The sequence below is a fragment of the Protomyctophum parallelum genome, assembly GCF_964188405.1.
Source record: "Protomyctophum parallelum genome assembly, chromosome: 23".
NCBI classification, from domain to species: domain Eukaryota; kingdom Metazoa; phylum Chordata; class Actinopteri; order Myctophiformes; family Myctophidae; genus Protomyctophum; species Protomyctophum parallelum.
In genome coordinates, this window is record NC_139715.1 from 9752668 (window position 1) to 9769212 (window position 16545).

General features: G+C 45.1%; 1 protein-coding gene across 1 annotated transcript in view; it reads left to right on the plus strand.

Annotated features, from left to right (window-relative positions):
• The window catches only part of LOC310853882 (uncharacterized protein), a gene marked incomplete at its 5' end in the record, with an annotated part of 37625 nt that extends 21109 nt beyond the window's left edge, over positions 1-16516 (plus strand). The window contains 6 exons of the mRNA XM_083758356.1: positions 12782-12918; positions 13731-13877; positions 14229-14329; positions 14384-14523; positions 15328-15508; positions 16252-16516. Coding sequence (XP_083614482.1) covers positions 12782-12918; positions 13731-13877; positions 14229-14329; positions 14384-14523; positions 15328-15508; positions 16252-16396 — 851 coding nt within the window. The 3' untranslated portion in view covers positions 16397-16516. The remainder of the gene's footprint in view (positions 1-12781; positions 12919-13730; positions 13878-14228; positions 14330-14383; positions 14524-15327; positions 15509-16251) is intronic.
• Between the last annotated feature and the right edge of the window lie 29 nt (positions 16517-16545).

Consider the following 16545-nt stretch of genomic DNA (forward strand, 5'->3'; position numbering starts at 1 on the left):
TCCCATTCAGATCACCATAAATGCATTACAATTATTAGCAATTGAGGTATAGTGACCATTAGCACATATCTTAGGACAGCACTTTTTTTTTGTTGTTACCAAGGTATTTGTTACCAAGGCATTTGCATTGGCATAGTAGAGTGATTCTAAAAAGTTTCAAGGACCCATCATTGTCTCCACCAGGCCGAAGGCATGTGGGGAGAGTATGTTTTGCACTCCGTCCGTCCGTTTGTGTGTCCGTCCGTCCGTCCGTGTGTGTGTCCGTGACAGGCTAATCTCGCCCACCGTTAACCCGGTCGATGCCAAATTTTGCACACACACTCCCTGGATGCCAACGATGAACCTCTGCCCCAAACTTTCCACAACGGCCTGTTATAGCGCCACCAAGAGGCCGCTTTGTGCAAAAACTTCACCGTTAACCCGGTCGATGCCAAATTTTGCACACACACTCCCTGGATGCCAACGATGAACCTCTGCCCCAAACTTTCCACAACGGCCTGTTATAGCGCCACCAAGAGGCCGCTTTGTGCAAAACAAGTTTTTGCACAGTACACCTACAGATTTTGTCCAAACATCACGCAAATTGGTACACAGTCTCTCTAGAGCCATTCAACGAAACGGGTCTTTCAGATTTATCACACTCCATCCTGATTGGTTAAGATTGGCTTCCAAAGTTCACAGGAGTGCTCAGTTTCAAACAAAATGCTGCAAATCATGAACACATCGCGTGATTTCCGTGAAATTGTGCACCCACATTCCCACTAGGCCGAGGACGAAATGCCACATGAACAATTTCAACTCAGCCTCAAGGTGGCGCTATAACTGGCCGAAAAGTGTTTTTACCTCTAACTGCACGGATCTGTGGATAACCTGGTGGAGACCTGTGCCCGGAAGGGCACTTTTTCTAGTTTGTTATATATTGGACATGATTTGGTCCAATATGGTCTGTATGCCATTGAGTAAGGCCGACACAGATGTGCAGAGATGCATATTTTTATCGCCGTTTGAGTTCAATTGGAGTTGCTCGGCTATATAGGGTCTATCTTACGCTTCAGTCTCTTCCGTCCAAACAATTCACCTTCTTACCAGTCACAGTGTTCTGTCAGGAGGACAGCTGTCATCATCAAAAAGCTCCAAACGGGCCTCGTCTGTCTGGGGTGGGGGGGGCTCGACCCCGCCAGCTCCGCACCTCATTGTCTGTCCTCACCTCTGTCGCACCGCGGAGGGGTGGAAACGACACTCGGTGCTCATATAGGATGTGTGGGAGAGAGAATGAGAGAGAGAGAGAGGGGGAGAGGTTGAGGTGAGCGATGTTGTAGTGCACAGGAACATGGTTGTCGCATAGAAATGTGTCACATGGCATCTTCTTGACCTCGCTGTGTGACAGCTAATGAATAAACAGCAGGTGAGACTCCAGGTCAGGTGAGCTCAGCTCACGCACCAGCACTATCACCAGAGAAGAAACGTTTCTGGTGTACATGTCTGCGAAACCACTCAAACGTTGCAAATCGACGTTTCAAGGCATACGTGACGTCAGCAGCGGCCTTGAGCCCCACAACATGACACAGCGAGTGATGAGTGTTTAGAAACATCTACAAAGGTGTCACTGGCACGCAACCGAGTTGCCAGGCACAATATACTTCTTAGTTATTATGTATATGCAAAAGAAAGCTAATAAATCTGTGATATCCTGTCTTCCTCACGTTTGATGGGGTTAGATCTGTCATTATGTTAACAAGATTACACAGATAACTATCATTCAGTTACAATTTCACACAATTACCTTTTAGACTGTGGGAGGGTTGAAACGATTAAGTTTTCCCACATGTATTATATTAATATTGGTATAACATTGCCAGGGAATTACAGTAAACAGTAGCAGACTGATCTGATTCACACTGGACCTTAGCCAAGAACACATTAATACAATTCTGGAGATAATTGACAGCCAATGTGTCACTCTTTCTACAAATAATAAGTCTACTGATGTGTCTAGTGTGTTGGGCCCATTGTGTTGGTAAAGTAGGTCAACGCCACTTAACTCGACACGAAACCGAAGTTTACGAGCGCCGAGCCAACGAGGCGAAGCACCATCAACGATCACAGAAGCGTTTCATCACAAGCACAACCTCCCTGTAGAACCCAGAGAGCTGCTGGTCACACATCAGCTGCAAGAGGATGACAATCCCCTCATTAACTTAAAGACAACCCGCCCAGTTAGAAACCATATCAAATAACAATCCCTGAAGGTCTGAGGCCCTGATCCCCTCTCTCTCTCTCTATAAAGGTTGATCATTATTCTGTGCAATTATATTAATGTTTTCTCTCTGACTCTGGGAAACTTGTCAAGGTCTTCGCGCACAGATAGCGTTGGGTCCTCCCTGCATTCTTCTTCCTCTCTCCTCTTTCTCCCCCTCACCTCTTTGCCTCTCTCTCTCTCTCTCTCTCTCTTTCTCTCTCTCTGCCACACAAAGGCCGTTCGGAGGCCTCATTGTGTGTTTTTTTTCAGGGTGTTTTACAAACTATGCTGCTGTCAGAGGCTGTCAGCAGGGTTGACTGGTCTGTCAGTGTTTAGCCGCAGATATACTAGAGACAGAGGCGATAATTCTAAGTCCTGGAGAGAGTACAAGGCAAAGTGTGTGTGTGTGTGTGTGTGTGTGTGTGTGTGTGTGTGTGTGTGTGTGTGTGTGTGTGTGTGTGTGTGTGTGTGTGTGTGTGTGTGTGTGTGTGTGTGTGTGTGTGTGTGTGTGTGTGTGTGTGTGTGTGTGTGTGTGTGTGTGTGTGTGTGTGTGTGTGTGTGTGTGTGCTCGCTCTTGGGCCTAGGGGAGTGTTCACTGTTCAATTAATCGATATGGCAATAATCGTATGGTATTCCTTGGCAATAATCGTATGGAAACAGACTACCATATCGATACAGCAGGAAATGCTGTCTGTCATGCGGCTTTAAAAAAATCACACCCGTGTGAACTGAGTGGTGCAACTCCCCCCCCCCCCCCCCCCCCCCCTACTAATAGTCATACTGGTGCTCATTAACGTCACATACGGACATTGCTGGTTGTAGAAGTGGTTGCACCACTCAAAAACAAGCATCAGTTTATGCCCAAAATCATTTGCGTTTATCCTTCAAAACATAATTTTATTATATATAGGTTTTTCAAATTGATGGTGATACGGTGATAACCTATCACCAAAAACTGGAGTATGTATGAGCCTTTAGTTTGGCATTCGTTATGTAATCCACACTCTTATTCGTAATGCTATGAACCATTTGTCTGACGTCCACTACTCTTTCTGTCTCTCCTTTTCCCCTTTTCCATGCCCCTCCCTCATGCCCTTCTCTATTTTCTCCCTTTTTTTTCCCCTTTCTCAGAGGAAGATTATTACGTGTAGTTAATTGACATTCTTGCTTCTTCAACACAGATGGAGAGAGAGAGAGAGAGAGAGAGAGAGAGAGAGAGAGAATAAAAGATGGATATTTGGTGAACGTGGCCTCAGGCTGTAAAGTAATGAGCACATTTCCAGAGAGACTTCCAACACACACACACACACACACACACACACACACACACACACACACACACACACACACACACACACACACACACACACACACACACACACACACACACACACACACACACACACACTTAGTTGACCATGGTGTTCCATGATGACCATCTTCTGTCTATGAGTCTTTTGGTGGTTTAATAGTCCGATCCTGGAACCCCACTTTGGACACGGCGCGTAAAAGTGGTACTGAGGGGAGCAGGGGCGGCTTTGCGAGCATGCCTCGCGTTGCTGCATGCATAATGTTGTGTGCACGCGATATACACGCAGTCACGCACGCACAGACTTCGTGGCATCAACACAGATCTCTCTCTCTCCCTCTCTCTATCTCTTTCTCTCATCTCAACTTGTTTTCCATTGAAATCCCTGTCAGTTTACAGGAATTAAAGAGCCTTCTGAATTCATTAGGACATCAATGGAGCTGAAATATGCACCCGATGAATATGTATACAAGTGCATACACACCCTGTAAATTGAACAGGACTGTTAAAACGTCTCAGGGGTCGATAACATTCGAATCTGCTACTTGAGGTGTCAGAAGGCAGATTTGATATGTGACTGGTAGGAGATGAGTCGAGTCCAGGGTGGAGATATGGAGCTGCCATGCGCATGGAGGAGAGTGTTGTTGACTCCATACATTTAGGAGTAGTGTGTAATTGCAGTTGTTGACGTAGTGTTGATTTTATACATTTAAGAGGCCGGTTGTACTGCTTACGATTCGATTGGTGAGAAGAACTCGCTGAAAAGACTTGCAGCCAGCTGGACCATGTGTGTGTGTGTGTGGTGTGTGTGTGTGTGTGCGTGCATGCGTGCACGTGATTGTGCGCAATGGTGTACACCTGCATAAACACCTGCTCATGGCGCAAGCGCGCAGAGCCGGCTCTGCCACACTTAATGATATGTGATGATAACATTAAAGCAAAGTGCACATAAACAGATGTTGAGTCTGATTAAATGGTGTCAGCTGAGACCTGCTGTGGTTCCTCCTGCAAAGACGGCCTTCCCTTTCCTGTTCCTGACAAACACCATGCTATTTAAACGGGACGCTTTGGTCTGCTATGCTAATCAGAATTCAGAAATGCTGACATCCACGTAGGAAAGGTTGGGATAAACCTATGAAACAAATGGCAGCAATATTTCAATGTTTTGCCTTCACTTAAAACCTTTTGGGCCTTTGATTAATAGTCCTTATAGGTAGTATTCCATTAGACGTACTTCTCCTGTCACAACAGCTCAAAGATATGATCGTGCTGATGTGTTTGCACATAGTTGAAACAGTAGACATAGCAGTCTTGTTTTACATAAGTCATGCTTTCAAAGCGCTCCTCGCGGGTGATTGTAATCCGTGGGAAGTATGTGTCTCTGACATCAGAGTTGCCCATTGATATAGTGGGCAGGTGGTTTAAGTGTAGCTCGTATTCTGCCTCATTTCTGCTGCAGATGTGTTCCCCGGCTCGTCAGATCGAGGCATGAATTAGTCATCACCATTAGCATTAGGCGGGCGTTGTGGCCGCGGCGCGCCACCCCGTGCCAACTGCTCTCTGAGCGGACATTAAAGGTCACGTTTTGATGACTGAATGCCACGCGGGCACCTTAACGCCCCCTCCTCCCCCCCGAGGGGGGCTCCCCAGGTGCACGTGAAAGGTTAAAAATTACATTAGTCCTGGTTTACACACCACCGCCTGTGTCTCCCACTCTATTTGTGTTGAGACGAGGTAATGATTAGGGGGCGGGCGTTTAGGTGTGTGTGTGTGTGTGTGTGTGTGTGTGCATGTTGACGGGGAATTTCCATACTGTTGTTTCATATAACACCCACAGGGCCCCTTGAGATCAAGTCATGTTGACCCCAGAGTGGCTATTCGAGGGCCTGTCTACTTTTATAATCACTAAGATTGAGCATTTCTGTCATATATATACTGTAGCTTGATCATTATTCTGTGCAATTATATTAATGTTTTCTCTCTGACTCTTGTCAAGGTCTTCACGCACAGATAGCGTTGGGTCCTCCTCTCCCTGCATTCTTCTTTCTCTCTCCTCATTCTCCCCCTCACCTCTTTGCCTGTCTCTCTGTCTCTGTCTGTCTCTGTCTCTGTCTCTCTCTGTCTCTGTCTCTCTGTCTCTGTCTCTGTCTCTCTTGCAATACTTATTCCTCAACCGTTATGGTGTACAAATTTGCCACATCAGTGTGTGTGTGTGGCAGTCAGATGACAGAGAGGTACCTAATGGCTCCGTCTAGGGAAGAGTCAAACACTGGCTTGTCATTCTCTTGACAGGACAAATGAGCATAATGGTGGCAGGCAAATGGACCCCTGCCCCTCCCTACCTCTCTCTCTACATCTCTCTACATCTCTCTCTCTCTCTCTCTCTCTCTCTCTCTCTCTCCCCCCCCCCCAAACCCCTCCTCTCAGTGAGCAGGGGGGACAGTCAGGGGGAATAGGATGACAGTGTGTGTGCAGGGGGTACGCTAACCTTTTCCATAAATCTGTTAACACGTGTATTAACAGCCAGAGTCATGGCCGCTGCGTCCCTAAATGTGAGAGACACTCATGTTTATTCCACTGCCTCTCTGGCTGCTGCTGCCTGGGCTCTTTATGGAGGCTTTAGGGCCTGATGGCATGCATGCACACAGCCTGTCTATAGTCTTTGCTACTGTATGTTTTTATTTTATTTTTATTTTTTGTGCACGCCCACTTGCACATGCGACATGAGTCCATCCGTCTATCCGATTTCAGGCTAGTTATGTTGCAGTGATGCATTCGGCCTCGACCGCCGACCGCCGAGCAGTCTTGACTAACGTGTCTGACCTTTACTTTGTTTTGGCGGTGGTGGATTTGCAATAGAGAGAGAGCATGCAATATGTGTGCATATTTATTCCGTGACCTAATTGCCGTTTCTCTTCCTTGTGAGGGTGAAACGTGACAGTGACCTCTGCCTCCCTGGGTGAAACTCTTTCAAAGCGGAGTCTGGATTTAGTGCTTCGGTGTGTCCAAATCTACACGTTCTTAATAAATAAACACCCCCAAACATAATTGCATTTGGCTTATGGCTGTGTGGCGTCAGCAGTTTCTCACACAGAGACATTAGCGCTCCCTACTGGCCAATGCTGTAAACAAGGCTGTGTTTTTCAAGTCAATTTGCCTGCTTAAATAAGGATTAGAAGGATGGGTTGTTCTCAAATAGGCAGTCCATGGTTCATACTGTATGCAGTTGTTCCGGTATTTGGAGGCCTTTTGCGTGATTATCTCATACCTCATAATAAACACACTCGCGCACACACACACACACACACACACACACACACACACACACACACACACACACACACACACACACACATACACACACAAACAGACTTATAGCAGACTTATAGCATGTCACACACGAAGGATATACACTTTCAAACACATATAGCGTTTATAAACCCCCCTTCAATAAAGAAATTGAAGTGATGGTTTTGCAATCATGGCTGTGATGAGAGGAAATTCATCAGAGAGAGAGAGAGAGAGAGAGAGAGAAAGAGGGGGGGGGGGGGTGGAGTATTAATCAAATCTAGGGCAAGTGATGGTGCAATATTTGATTGAAAAAAACCCACAATATAGTCACTCTTTCCACTTCTTCACTGTCGCGCAGGATGAACGATGTAGATCAACACTTTGTTAACACACACACACACACACACACACACACACACACACACACACACACACACACAGACACACACACTGTCCGATTTCTCAACTTCCCTGGCTTTGCCACAGAGAGAGAACGCACGGGGGAGGGATCAACTAAAAGTGTTTCCCCTCCGAGCGACGTGGCACAATAAAACACACGTAAACACATCGAGAGACGACGGATTCCCCGCAGCGGTCCGACACCGCCGTTAGTACAGGTTCATACCAGCTATTAGTGATTTATACTTGTACCCTCCATAATAATCCCTTGTTCAGGGCTTGGAAATTACACGTTCTGTCAACTCTGTACACGGCTCTGCCGCTCTCACCTGAGTATTGGATTACCCAAATAAAATATGAATAATTAATACTGAGAAATAGGTTCCTGGCAGCAGGCAAAGGCTGCAATTTAATAATGAGCATTATGTTTCTTTGTTTACCACCTCTTTCTCTCTCTCTCTCTCTCTCTCTCTCTCTCTACAACCACCATTCTGTGTACATAATGTGCTCCTTATTCAACTCCCAAGGTGCCAGGTTTGACTGGCACTGCCAGAGTGAAGCTTCACTCACTGACTGGATAACTGGATCCACCGTTTCGTTCACACGGAACCGCCATTGTGGGTGACCAAATACGCTCATTTGTTTAAAACCGGGTCCCAGATCAGTGAACAAATCCAAAGACGCAACCCTTGCGTCTCCGTGTGTACAACAAATGCGTAACAAATGTACTGCTTCTATATGACCAGCAACAAGTGGACATGGAGGACAGCTTTCTCTGACTGGCTAACTTACTGGCTGGCTGGCTGACTGGCTAACTGACTGGGTGGCTGGCTGACTGCCTAACTGACTGGCTGGCTGGCTGGCTGACTGGCTAACTGACTGGTTGGCTGACTGGCTAACTGACTGGGTGGCTGGCTGGCTGGCTAACTGATTGGGTGGCTGGCTGACTGACTGGCTAACTGACTGGGTGGCTGGCTGACTGGCTAACTGACTGGGTGGCTGGCTGGCTCACTTACTGGGTAGCTGCCTGGCTGGCTAATTAACTAGGTGGCTGGCTGGCTAACTGACTGGGTGGGTGGCTGGCTGGCTGGCTGACTGGCTAACTAACTGACTGGGTGGCTGGCTGGCTGGCTAACTGACTGGCTGGCTGGCTAACTTACTGGGTGGCTGGCTGGCTGGCTAACTGACTGGGTGGCTGGCTGGCTAACTGGCTGGCTGACTGGCTAACTGACTGGGTGGCTGGCTGGCTGGCTGACGGGCTAACTGATTGGGTGGCTGGCTGGCTGGCTGGCTGGACCATGTGTGTGCTGTATAGGGTATACAGGTTGGGCCCATGCAGCACTATGGCGTGGGGAGCAGATGGTTGGAGCCAAGGCTTGTAGTCACACTTACCTTCCCCTCAGTAAATCCCTAATCCCTCCACCAACGCTCCTCCAAGGCAGCTTTTTGGAGGCAGAAACACAGGAGGGGGGTGTGGGGAAGGTGGTTGTGGTGGTGGGTGGGGTGGGGTGGGGGGGTTACAATCTGGACGAGCTGCCGAGCGTGCCAAGACACACACACACACACACACACACGCACGCACGCACGCACGCACGCACGCACGCACGCACGCACGCACGCACGCACGCACGCACGCACGCACGCACGCACGCACGCACGCACGCACGCACGCACGCACGCACGCACGCACGCACACACACACGTTCACATGTGCAGCACATCTACAACACATGCAAACGGACAGAAATGCAAATGAACCTATCTGTGTTGTCCACCGGCCAAAGGCACCCCTCCTCTCTCTCTCACTCTCTCTCACTCTCTCTCTCTCCTTTATGTGCTTCCTCTGAGTAATTAAGACACCTTGAATATACTGTTTGCAACAGATCTGTTTTTTTTTTAAACAATGGAGCCCAGACAAACACACACACACACACACACACACACACACACACACACACACACACACACACACACACACACACACCCCACCACCCCCCCAAGATGTGCTTTGGAAAATGGTGGGCACTGGGCAGTAATGTTATAACTCCCATGTGAGTCATTGATATACCAAGATAGCCATTCCCGCCCCTTGCCGCTATGGTCTCCTAAGTGAGTGTGTGGTCACTCCACTTCTCCATTGGAATTAAGAGACTCACATCCTACTTCTGGTCTCCTAAAAACCCACATGACACAGATACAGGACATCAATTGAAGTGTGGATATCTTGGTTTCTCACCCTCTTTGGTCAAAATCAGTGTTCTAAAAACATTCCAGACACCTTTTTATGTATGGTCCTTTACAGAATGGAATCCGAGGTCTGTCTCAAGTGGTTCAAAGGGGTTCATACTTAAGGCCTCCTATGCGTACCCCTATTTAAATTTCGAACTGTCCCTAATTAGCCTGTTGATGATGATGATGAGGGCGTTGCGTTGCTAGGGGCAACTGGTGAAGTTCAGCCCACTACATCTACAAAGTAACCTGTAACTAACATCCTTTTGCGTCATCTCGTTCTTTTTTTATTAACTGAGTGAAAATTGGATGTATTAACAACTTCCACTTGTATCGATTAATTTTGTCCACATGAGGGCGACAAAAACATTTAATACAAACAGATGAATGGAGTCAGACCATCTGTTTATATTCAGTGCTGTACTAAACACAAACACACAGTAATATTTAGCACACTGTATTAGTTCAATTGATTTACATCAATGTTGTGTTTTTCCTTTATTTTAAAAGTTTATTATTAAAGAATGTTAGACACTTTTAGCAGCAGAGTTCTCGGTCCAAATCGAGTTCAAGTTTCATTCCTTTTGAAAGAGAACAAAGCAGGCTGTACTGACGATTTCCTATATTGATAGGCAGCTGTCAAGGGGCTGGTAAGTTTGTGGGTGGGAGCCTAGGCTTGAGCCCGGAGTATCTTAATGCGGGTACCACTTTTTATTTTTCAACTTTTTTCAAAATCTTTCAATATTGTTCAATATCTTTAAGAAAAAATCAAAAGTTTCACTGAAATGTACTGTAATTCTGCAAAATGTTAATAAATAAATAAATAAATGTGGGGGTCCTTGACATGAAAAGGTTTGGGAACCACTGACAGAGAGAACATCTGTGTCAGTGGTTGTCAGTGTCAGTGGTTGTCAGTGTGTCCTCCTGGGTTCAGTAAGTGGTCAATGCTGCCGGACAGTCATGGTGGACCATGCAGGTTCTTCCCTGGTCTCAGGCCTGGTCACACAGCCTGGCCCTAAGCCATTTTGGGCGGGAACCCCTGTTGGTGTTTTAAGCATTATGTTATAATTTAGCTATTGAAAAATAGCAGATCTACAAGCTCATAGCTCAAAAAAAAAAAGAATGAACTTGAAACAGGTCGGTTTTCTCCGTACATGTGGTATATGTCACTGCGGTGGCGAGCCACCTTCATTTGCATATACGTACAGTTTCATTAAATAGATATTTCACTGTTAAGTTATTTTTTATGTATTTGATTTATTACCATGTGGTGTTCTTACTTACTGTAAAACGCTCTGGATTAAGCCATTTTGGGGCGGGAACCCCTGCTGGTGTTTTAAGCATTATGTTATAATTTAGCTATTTTTGAAAAGTTGTGAAAATGTGGCACAAATCCTTTTAACTAAAATATTGGCTTTTGGGGGGTCCCTGGAACGACATATTTGGAGATGGAGGTCCGTGGCTCAATAGAGATAATTCTGGGGGTCCTTGACATGAAAAAGGTTGAGCACCACTGACATAGAAACATGGGTTTTTCAGAATTATTTTAGGATTTAGAAGCCTTTTTCTATTTTAATCGACCTCAGTCCAGAATGGGTTAAGAGCATCTGCTAAATGCCTAAATTGTAAATTTGTATTTCAATCTCCATTTTTAATTAATTATGGAAGACGTTTGAGCATCAGTGCCTGATTCTGATACTTAATACAGTACATCTGTATTTGTGTGTGTATTGACCCATTTAGACCTGAGATTCTAAAATGTCTAAATCCTGACAGTTTTCTGAAAAACGTATCAGTGGTGCACTGACTGGTGCTTTCATGTCAAGGACACAGAGAAATTCTGTATTTGGCCGTGGACCCCCATCTGAAAATATGTTGTTCCAACCAGGGACCCTCCCAGAAACAAAGATTCGATTCGGTCGCTGTGAAAGAATATGTATTCAAAGATTTGCGCCACATTTTCAGGATAAAAAAAAAGACAACTAGAAAAAGTGCCCTTCTGGGCACAGGTCTCCACCAGGATTTCTTCCTCAGCCTAGTGGGAATATGCGTGCACAGTTTCATCGCAATCGGACGCTGCGTTGAGGAGTTGTGGCGATTTGTACAAAGCGGGCTACTCCTGAAAACTGTAGGAGCCAATCGTGGCCAATCAGGATGGAATATGAGAAATCAAACAAACCTGCCTTGATCACATGACTATGGAGATCATGTGTACCGATTTGCGTGAAATTTGGATAAAAACTGAAGGAGTAATAATAGAAAATGTGTTTTACATATGTGGGCCTCCTGGTGGCGCTATAAAGAGCAGATGTGAAAAATTCCAGGCAAAGGTTTTTCCTTGGCCTCTAGGGAGTTGGCATACAAAGTTATCCACAGATCCGTGCAGTTAGAGGTAAAAACACTTTTCGGCCAGTTATAGCGCCACCTTGAGGCTGAGTTGAAATTGTTGATGTGGCATTTTGTCCTTGGCCTAGTGGGAATGTGGGTGCACAATTTCACGGAAATCACGCGATGTGTTCATGATTTGCAGCATTTTGTTTGAAACTGAGCACTCCTGTGAACTTTGGAAGCCAATCTTAACCAATCAGGATGGAGTGTGAGAAATCTGAAAGACCGGTTTCGTTGAATGGCTCTAGAGAGACTGTGTACCAATTTGCGTGATGTCTGGACAAAATCTGTAGGTGTACTGTGCAAAAACTGGTTTTGCACAAAGCGGCCTCCTGGTGGCGCTATAACAGGCCGTTCTGGAAAGTTTGGGGCAGAGGTTCATCGTTGGCATCCAGGGAGTGTGTGTGCAAAATTTGGCATCGACCGGGTTAACGGTGGCCGAGATTAGCTGCTCACGGACACACGGACACACGGACGGACGGACACACGGACGGACGGACGGACGGACACACGGACGGACGGAGTGCAAAACATACTCTCACCACATGCCTTCGGCCTGGTGGAGACAATCAACAGCTATGAGGTGAAACTGATGCGTCCTCGGAGTCTAAACGGGTTAACCCATTTTGTTCGTGAACCCCTTCTGGTGTTAGCATTACGTTATGCTTTAGCTATTGAAAAATAGCAGATCTACAAGCTCATAGCGCGCCACCGAGTGGCGTGCTACGAGCTTGTAGGTCTGCTATTTTTGAAAAATTGAAGAACGACTGACATAGAAACATAGCTTTTTCTGAAAACTGTCAGGATTTAGAAGACATTTATAGAATCTGATCTCAGGTTGGCTGGTTGTCTGTATCATGTATGGATAGGCCTACTACCTGTGTGTTTTGTCTGAGTGAGAGCACTGTGTTATATTCTTGTCCCAGGCACTGCGGTGGAATGTCAGCAGACACGCTCCCAGCTCCAGAACCGAGACCGGGCCAAGATTATGCTGAGGGCCCGCCTCCACCAGAGCATGCTGGGTAAAGAGAATGAGCAGAGGCACACGGCACGGAAACTACAGGTGACCCTAAATATAAACCTCCACACCGTTCGCATTCCTACTCCCTAGAACAGTGGTTTTCAACAGATTATGACCCAGGGACCACCGACCTGACACCACTAATGTGGGGTGCATGGGTCCATCATAGACCCACCGTGTGTGTGTGTGTGTGTGTGTGTGTGTGTGTGTGTGTGTGTGTGTGTGTGTGTGTGTGTGTGTGTGTGTGTGTGTGTGTGTGTGTGTGTGTGTGTGTGTGTGTGTGTGTGTGTGTGTGTGTGTGTGTTCATGCAACATTCCATTTTTATTTTAATCAATGTTAAAATAAATCAATCATTGATTTTAATCAATGTTTGCCAAACGATCAAAACAACAATTCTTCAACATTCTCTAATTGTGTAGACTTTCTTGTAAATTGCACATGATTAACAATAATTTAACTTTCACCATTCATATTACTCTCAAGAGTTAAAGATCTATAAGGGTCCATTTGGTTACCAACTCTCCATCATTTAGCTGGGGACCACCTGGAACCCCCTTCAAGGGACCACTGGTTGAAAAGCACCGCATATTGTGAGAGCAGAAGCTGCCAGGCCCAAGTTATATGTCTGTATATATGTGGAATACCTAGGAATGGGTTTCTTGAGGTTGTGTCATTATAGCGCCTGGCGGCTTAAAAGCGTTTCTTTCGCTGGTGTCATGAGAGGGTTGAAAATCCACAGCCTTTTGTAAATGCATATATGTTTTCCCAAAATTAAATTTCCATTAAAGTAAATTAACACTTACTACTACACATTGTGTTGGTGGAGTGTGTAATTAATTGTGTTTGGTTGTAGGTGTCTATGGCAGCAGCTCAGATGTCCTCTAGTGGACCAACAGTTACCCTGGTGCAGCTGCCCAACGGGCAAACCGTCCAGGTGCATGGTGTAATCCAGGCCGCACAACCGTCAGTCATCCAGTCCCCACAAGTCCAGACTGTACAGGTGCGGGAGGACAACAATATATAGTATATTATTCGGGGGAACCTACAGGTGCTGGAAAGTGTTTAAAAATTCATATCAGCAAATGTTTGAGTTTAATTGTTGTGATTAGCGTCTCTACTCATTGTGACAAGCTGTTAGAAAACATAGTGAAAGGTTAGGTTTCTAAATATGTTGGTGTTTTTGCTCCTAAAACTAGTGGCGCATCTGGATGGTACAGGAAATGTTTTTCATTTGAAAACCTGGCTGGACAAACTCTTGTTGGTCAAATATTCAGCATTAAAACCTACGTATTATGTCTCCAAGCTAGACATGACACACATGATGTTGTGGTTTTTCATTGACCTTGTGCAGATTTCGACTGTTGGTGAGAGTGACGACTCCCAGGAGTCTGTGGACAGTGTGACTGACTGTCAGAAAAGGAGGGAGATCCTGTCCCGACGCCCCTCGTACAGGTACATTTTTCAATCTGAATTTCAATGACAATTGTGTTGGTTTCCACCTTACAGGAAGATCCTGAACGACCTATCATCTGACGCCCCGGCAGTACCTCGTATCGAGGAGGAGAAGTCTGAGGACGATTCGGCCCCTGCCATCACTACAGTCACCATGCCTACGCCCATCTACCAGACAAGCAGTGGCCAGTACAGTAAGACCCCTTTTCCACCGGTTGGTTCCCAGTGGGAACCGGTTCAGTTCTTTTTGGTTTTTAGTCCATGAGCCAGAGCTCCAAAATTGGTGGGCAAACTATACCCTATATTAAATTGTTTATAGGATCAATACAAGTAAATTAATACATGATAACCCTTCCACAGTAGTAGCTTTTTCATGTTTTTGATTATTTTGCATATTTTCCTACATAATGCCTCATTTGCATATTTAAAAATGTAAATTTTGTAATACAATAAATCATTGTCTTCGTGTAATTACTCAATTGGGAGAGTTTAATGATGATAACAATCTAATATAGGTATGGTTTTGCCCACTCAATTCATAATTCACGTTTAAATTTTGGAGCTCTGGCTCATAAACTAAAAACCAAAAAGAACTGAACCGGTTCCCACTGGGAACCAACCGGTGGAAAAGGGGCCTAAGTGACCCAGCCAAACTCCACTCTGTCAGACTGGTTCCTCAGTTTCAGGGGTCACAACAGAAATCAAAATGTTACATGTAACGTTTGGCAGGTGGTCGCAGTGGCTTCGCAAATAAAAGATATTGTGTATATAGATAGGAATGCAAAGTATCTACTTATTAAGTGTCTACTTTTTTCAAATGTTTTTCCCATATTTTCTACTGTTATTTTAACTGTATAGTTTTGAGTTAGCATTTTCTTTCATCGTTTTTTTTTCAAATGACGGATATGTCTCATTTTGAACAAAACCTTTAAATTCCAGCACCGAAATCTGCTTTGTCATTTATTTTCATTCTTTTTTTGTTTGTTGTCCTGTTGCAGTTGCCATAACGCTGGGTGGAGCCATCCAACTGTCCGGTAATGGTACAGACGGCCTTCAGGCGTTGACCATGACCAATGCTGCTGGCGCACAGCCTGGCACCACTATCCTACAGTACGCTCAGACCAGCGACGGGCAGCAAATACTGGTACCCAGCAACCAAGTTGTTGTACAAGGTGGGGAGTACTCTTTTTCTATGATATACTGTCGCTACAACACTGCAAAAGATATCTGAAGCAGCTTAAAACAGATGATCTACCCTTTAAAAGGGGTTGTAAAACTTTTGCACAGACTCAGAGACTGGAGAAAATTATAATATTTTATATTTCTTGGATTAGATTAGATTAGATTCAATTTATTGTCACTGCACATAGTATACAAATACTTTGACAATGAAATGAATAGTGGCGTCCAACCAGAGTGCAATACAGTAATGCAGTAATAGGAATAAATACATAATAATAATTATTGAATTATATCTTAAGTATCAGGTCTTATTCCCTAACTTGAGTAAACTAAAGAACTGGAGGCGTGATCAATGCCATTTGGCTATTCTGAGTGGCCAAAGAGCATTGACCACGCCTCCAGGTCTTTAGTTTACTCAAGTTAGGGAATAAGACCTGATACTTAAGACACGCAAAATACAGCCCCATGTATGCTTGATGAAGTGACATTATAGGAGTCATTTCATAATGTCAACAGAAATACACAAAACAGGGTCTTTTTTGCCACACTAGTATTGTTCTCCCTACATTTGAACTAGAATTTGTCTTGAGACAACTCGTTGTGATTTGACACTATAATAAAATTGAATTGAATTGAATTGAAATTAGAACATTTGGGCTGAAAAGTGTCCCTTTGAAACTCGCAATCTTGTGTTCAGGAGAAAGTTTGTCTAATTATCTTATTTAATTTTTGGCACAAAGGGAAGCTGCCCGCGAGTGCCGCAGGAAGAAGAAAGAATACGTCAAGTGTCTTGAGAACCGCGTGGCCGTGCTGGAGAACCAGAGCAAAACACTCATCGAAGAACTGAAAGCCCTCAAAGACTTGTACTGCCACAAATCAGAATAGAAAGGCCACCCACCGCCCGCCTGGCCCCGTGTACAGAGACTCAGAACAGAGCATAACGTACGCAACTCTCCCTTTTTCTACTGTTTTTTTTTTGTTTTGTTTCTTTTTAAATATACAAGACTAAGTAAGTCTTTAAGAATAACCAGGAA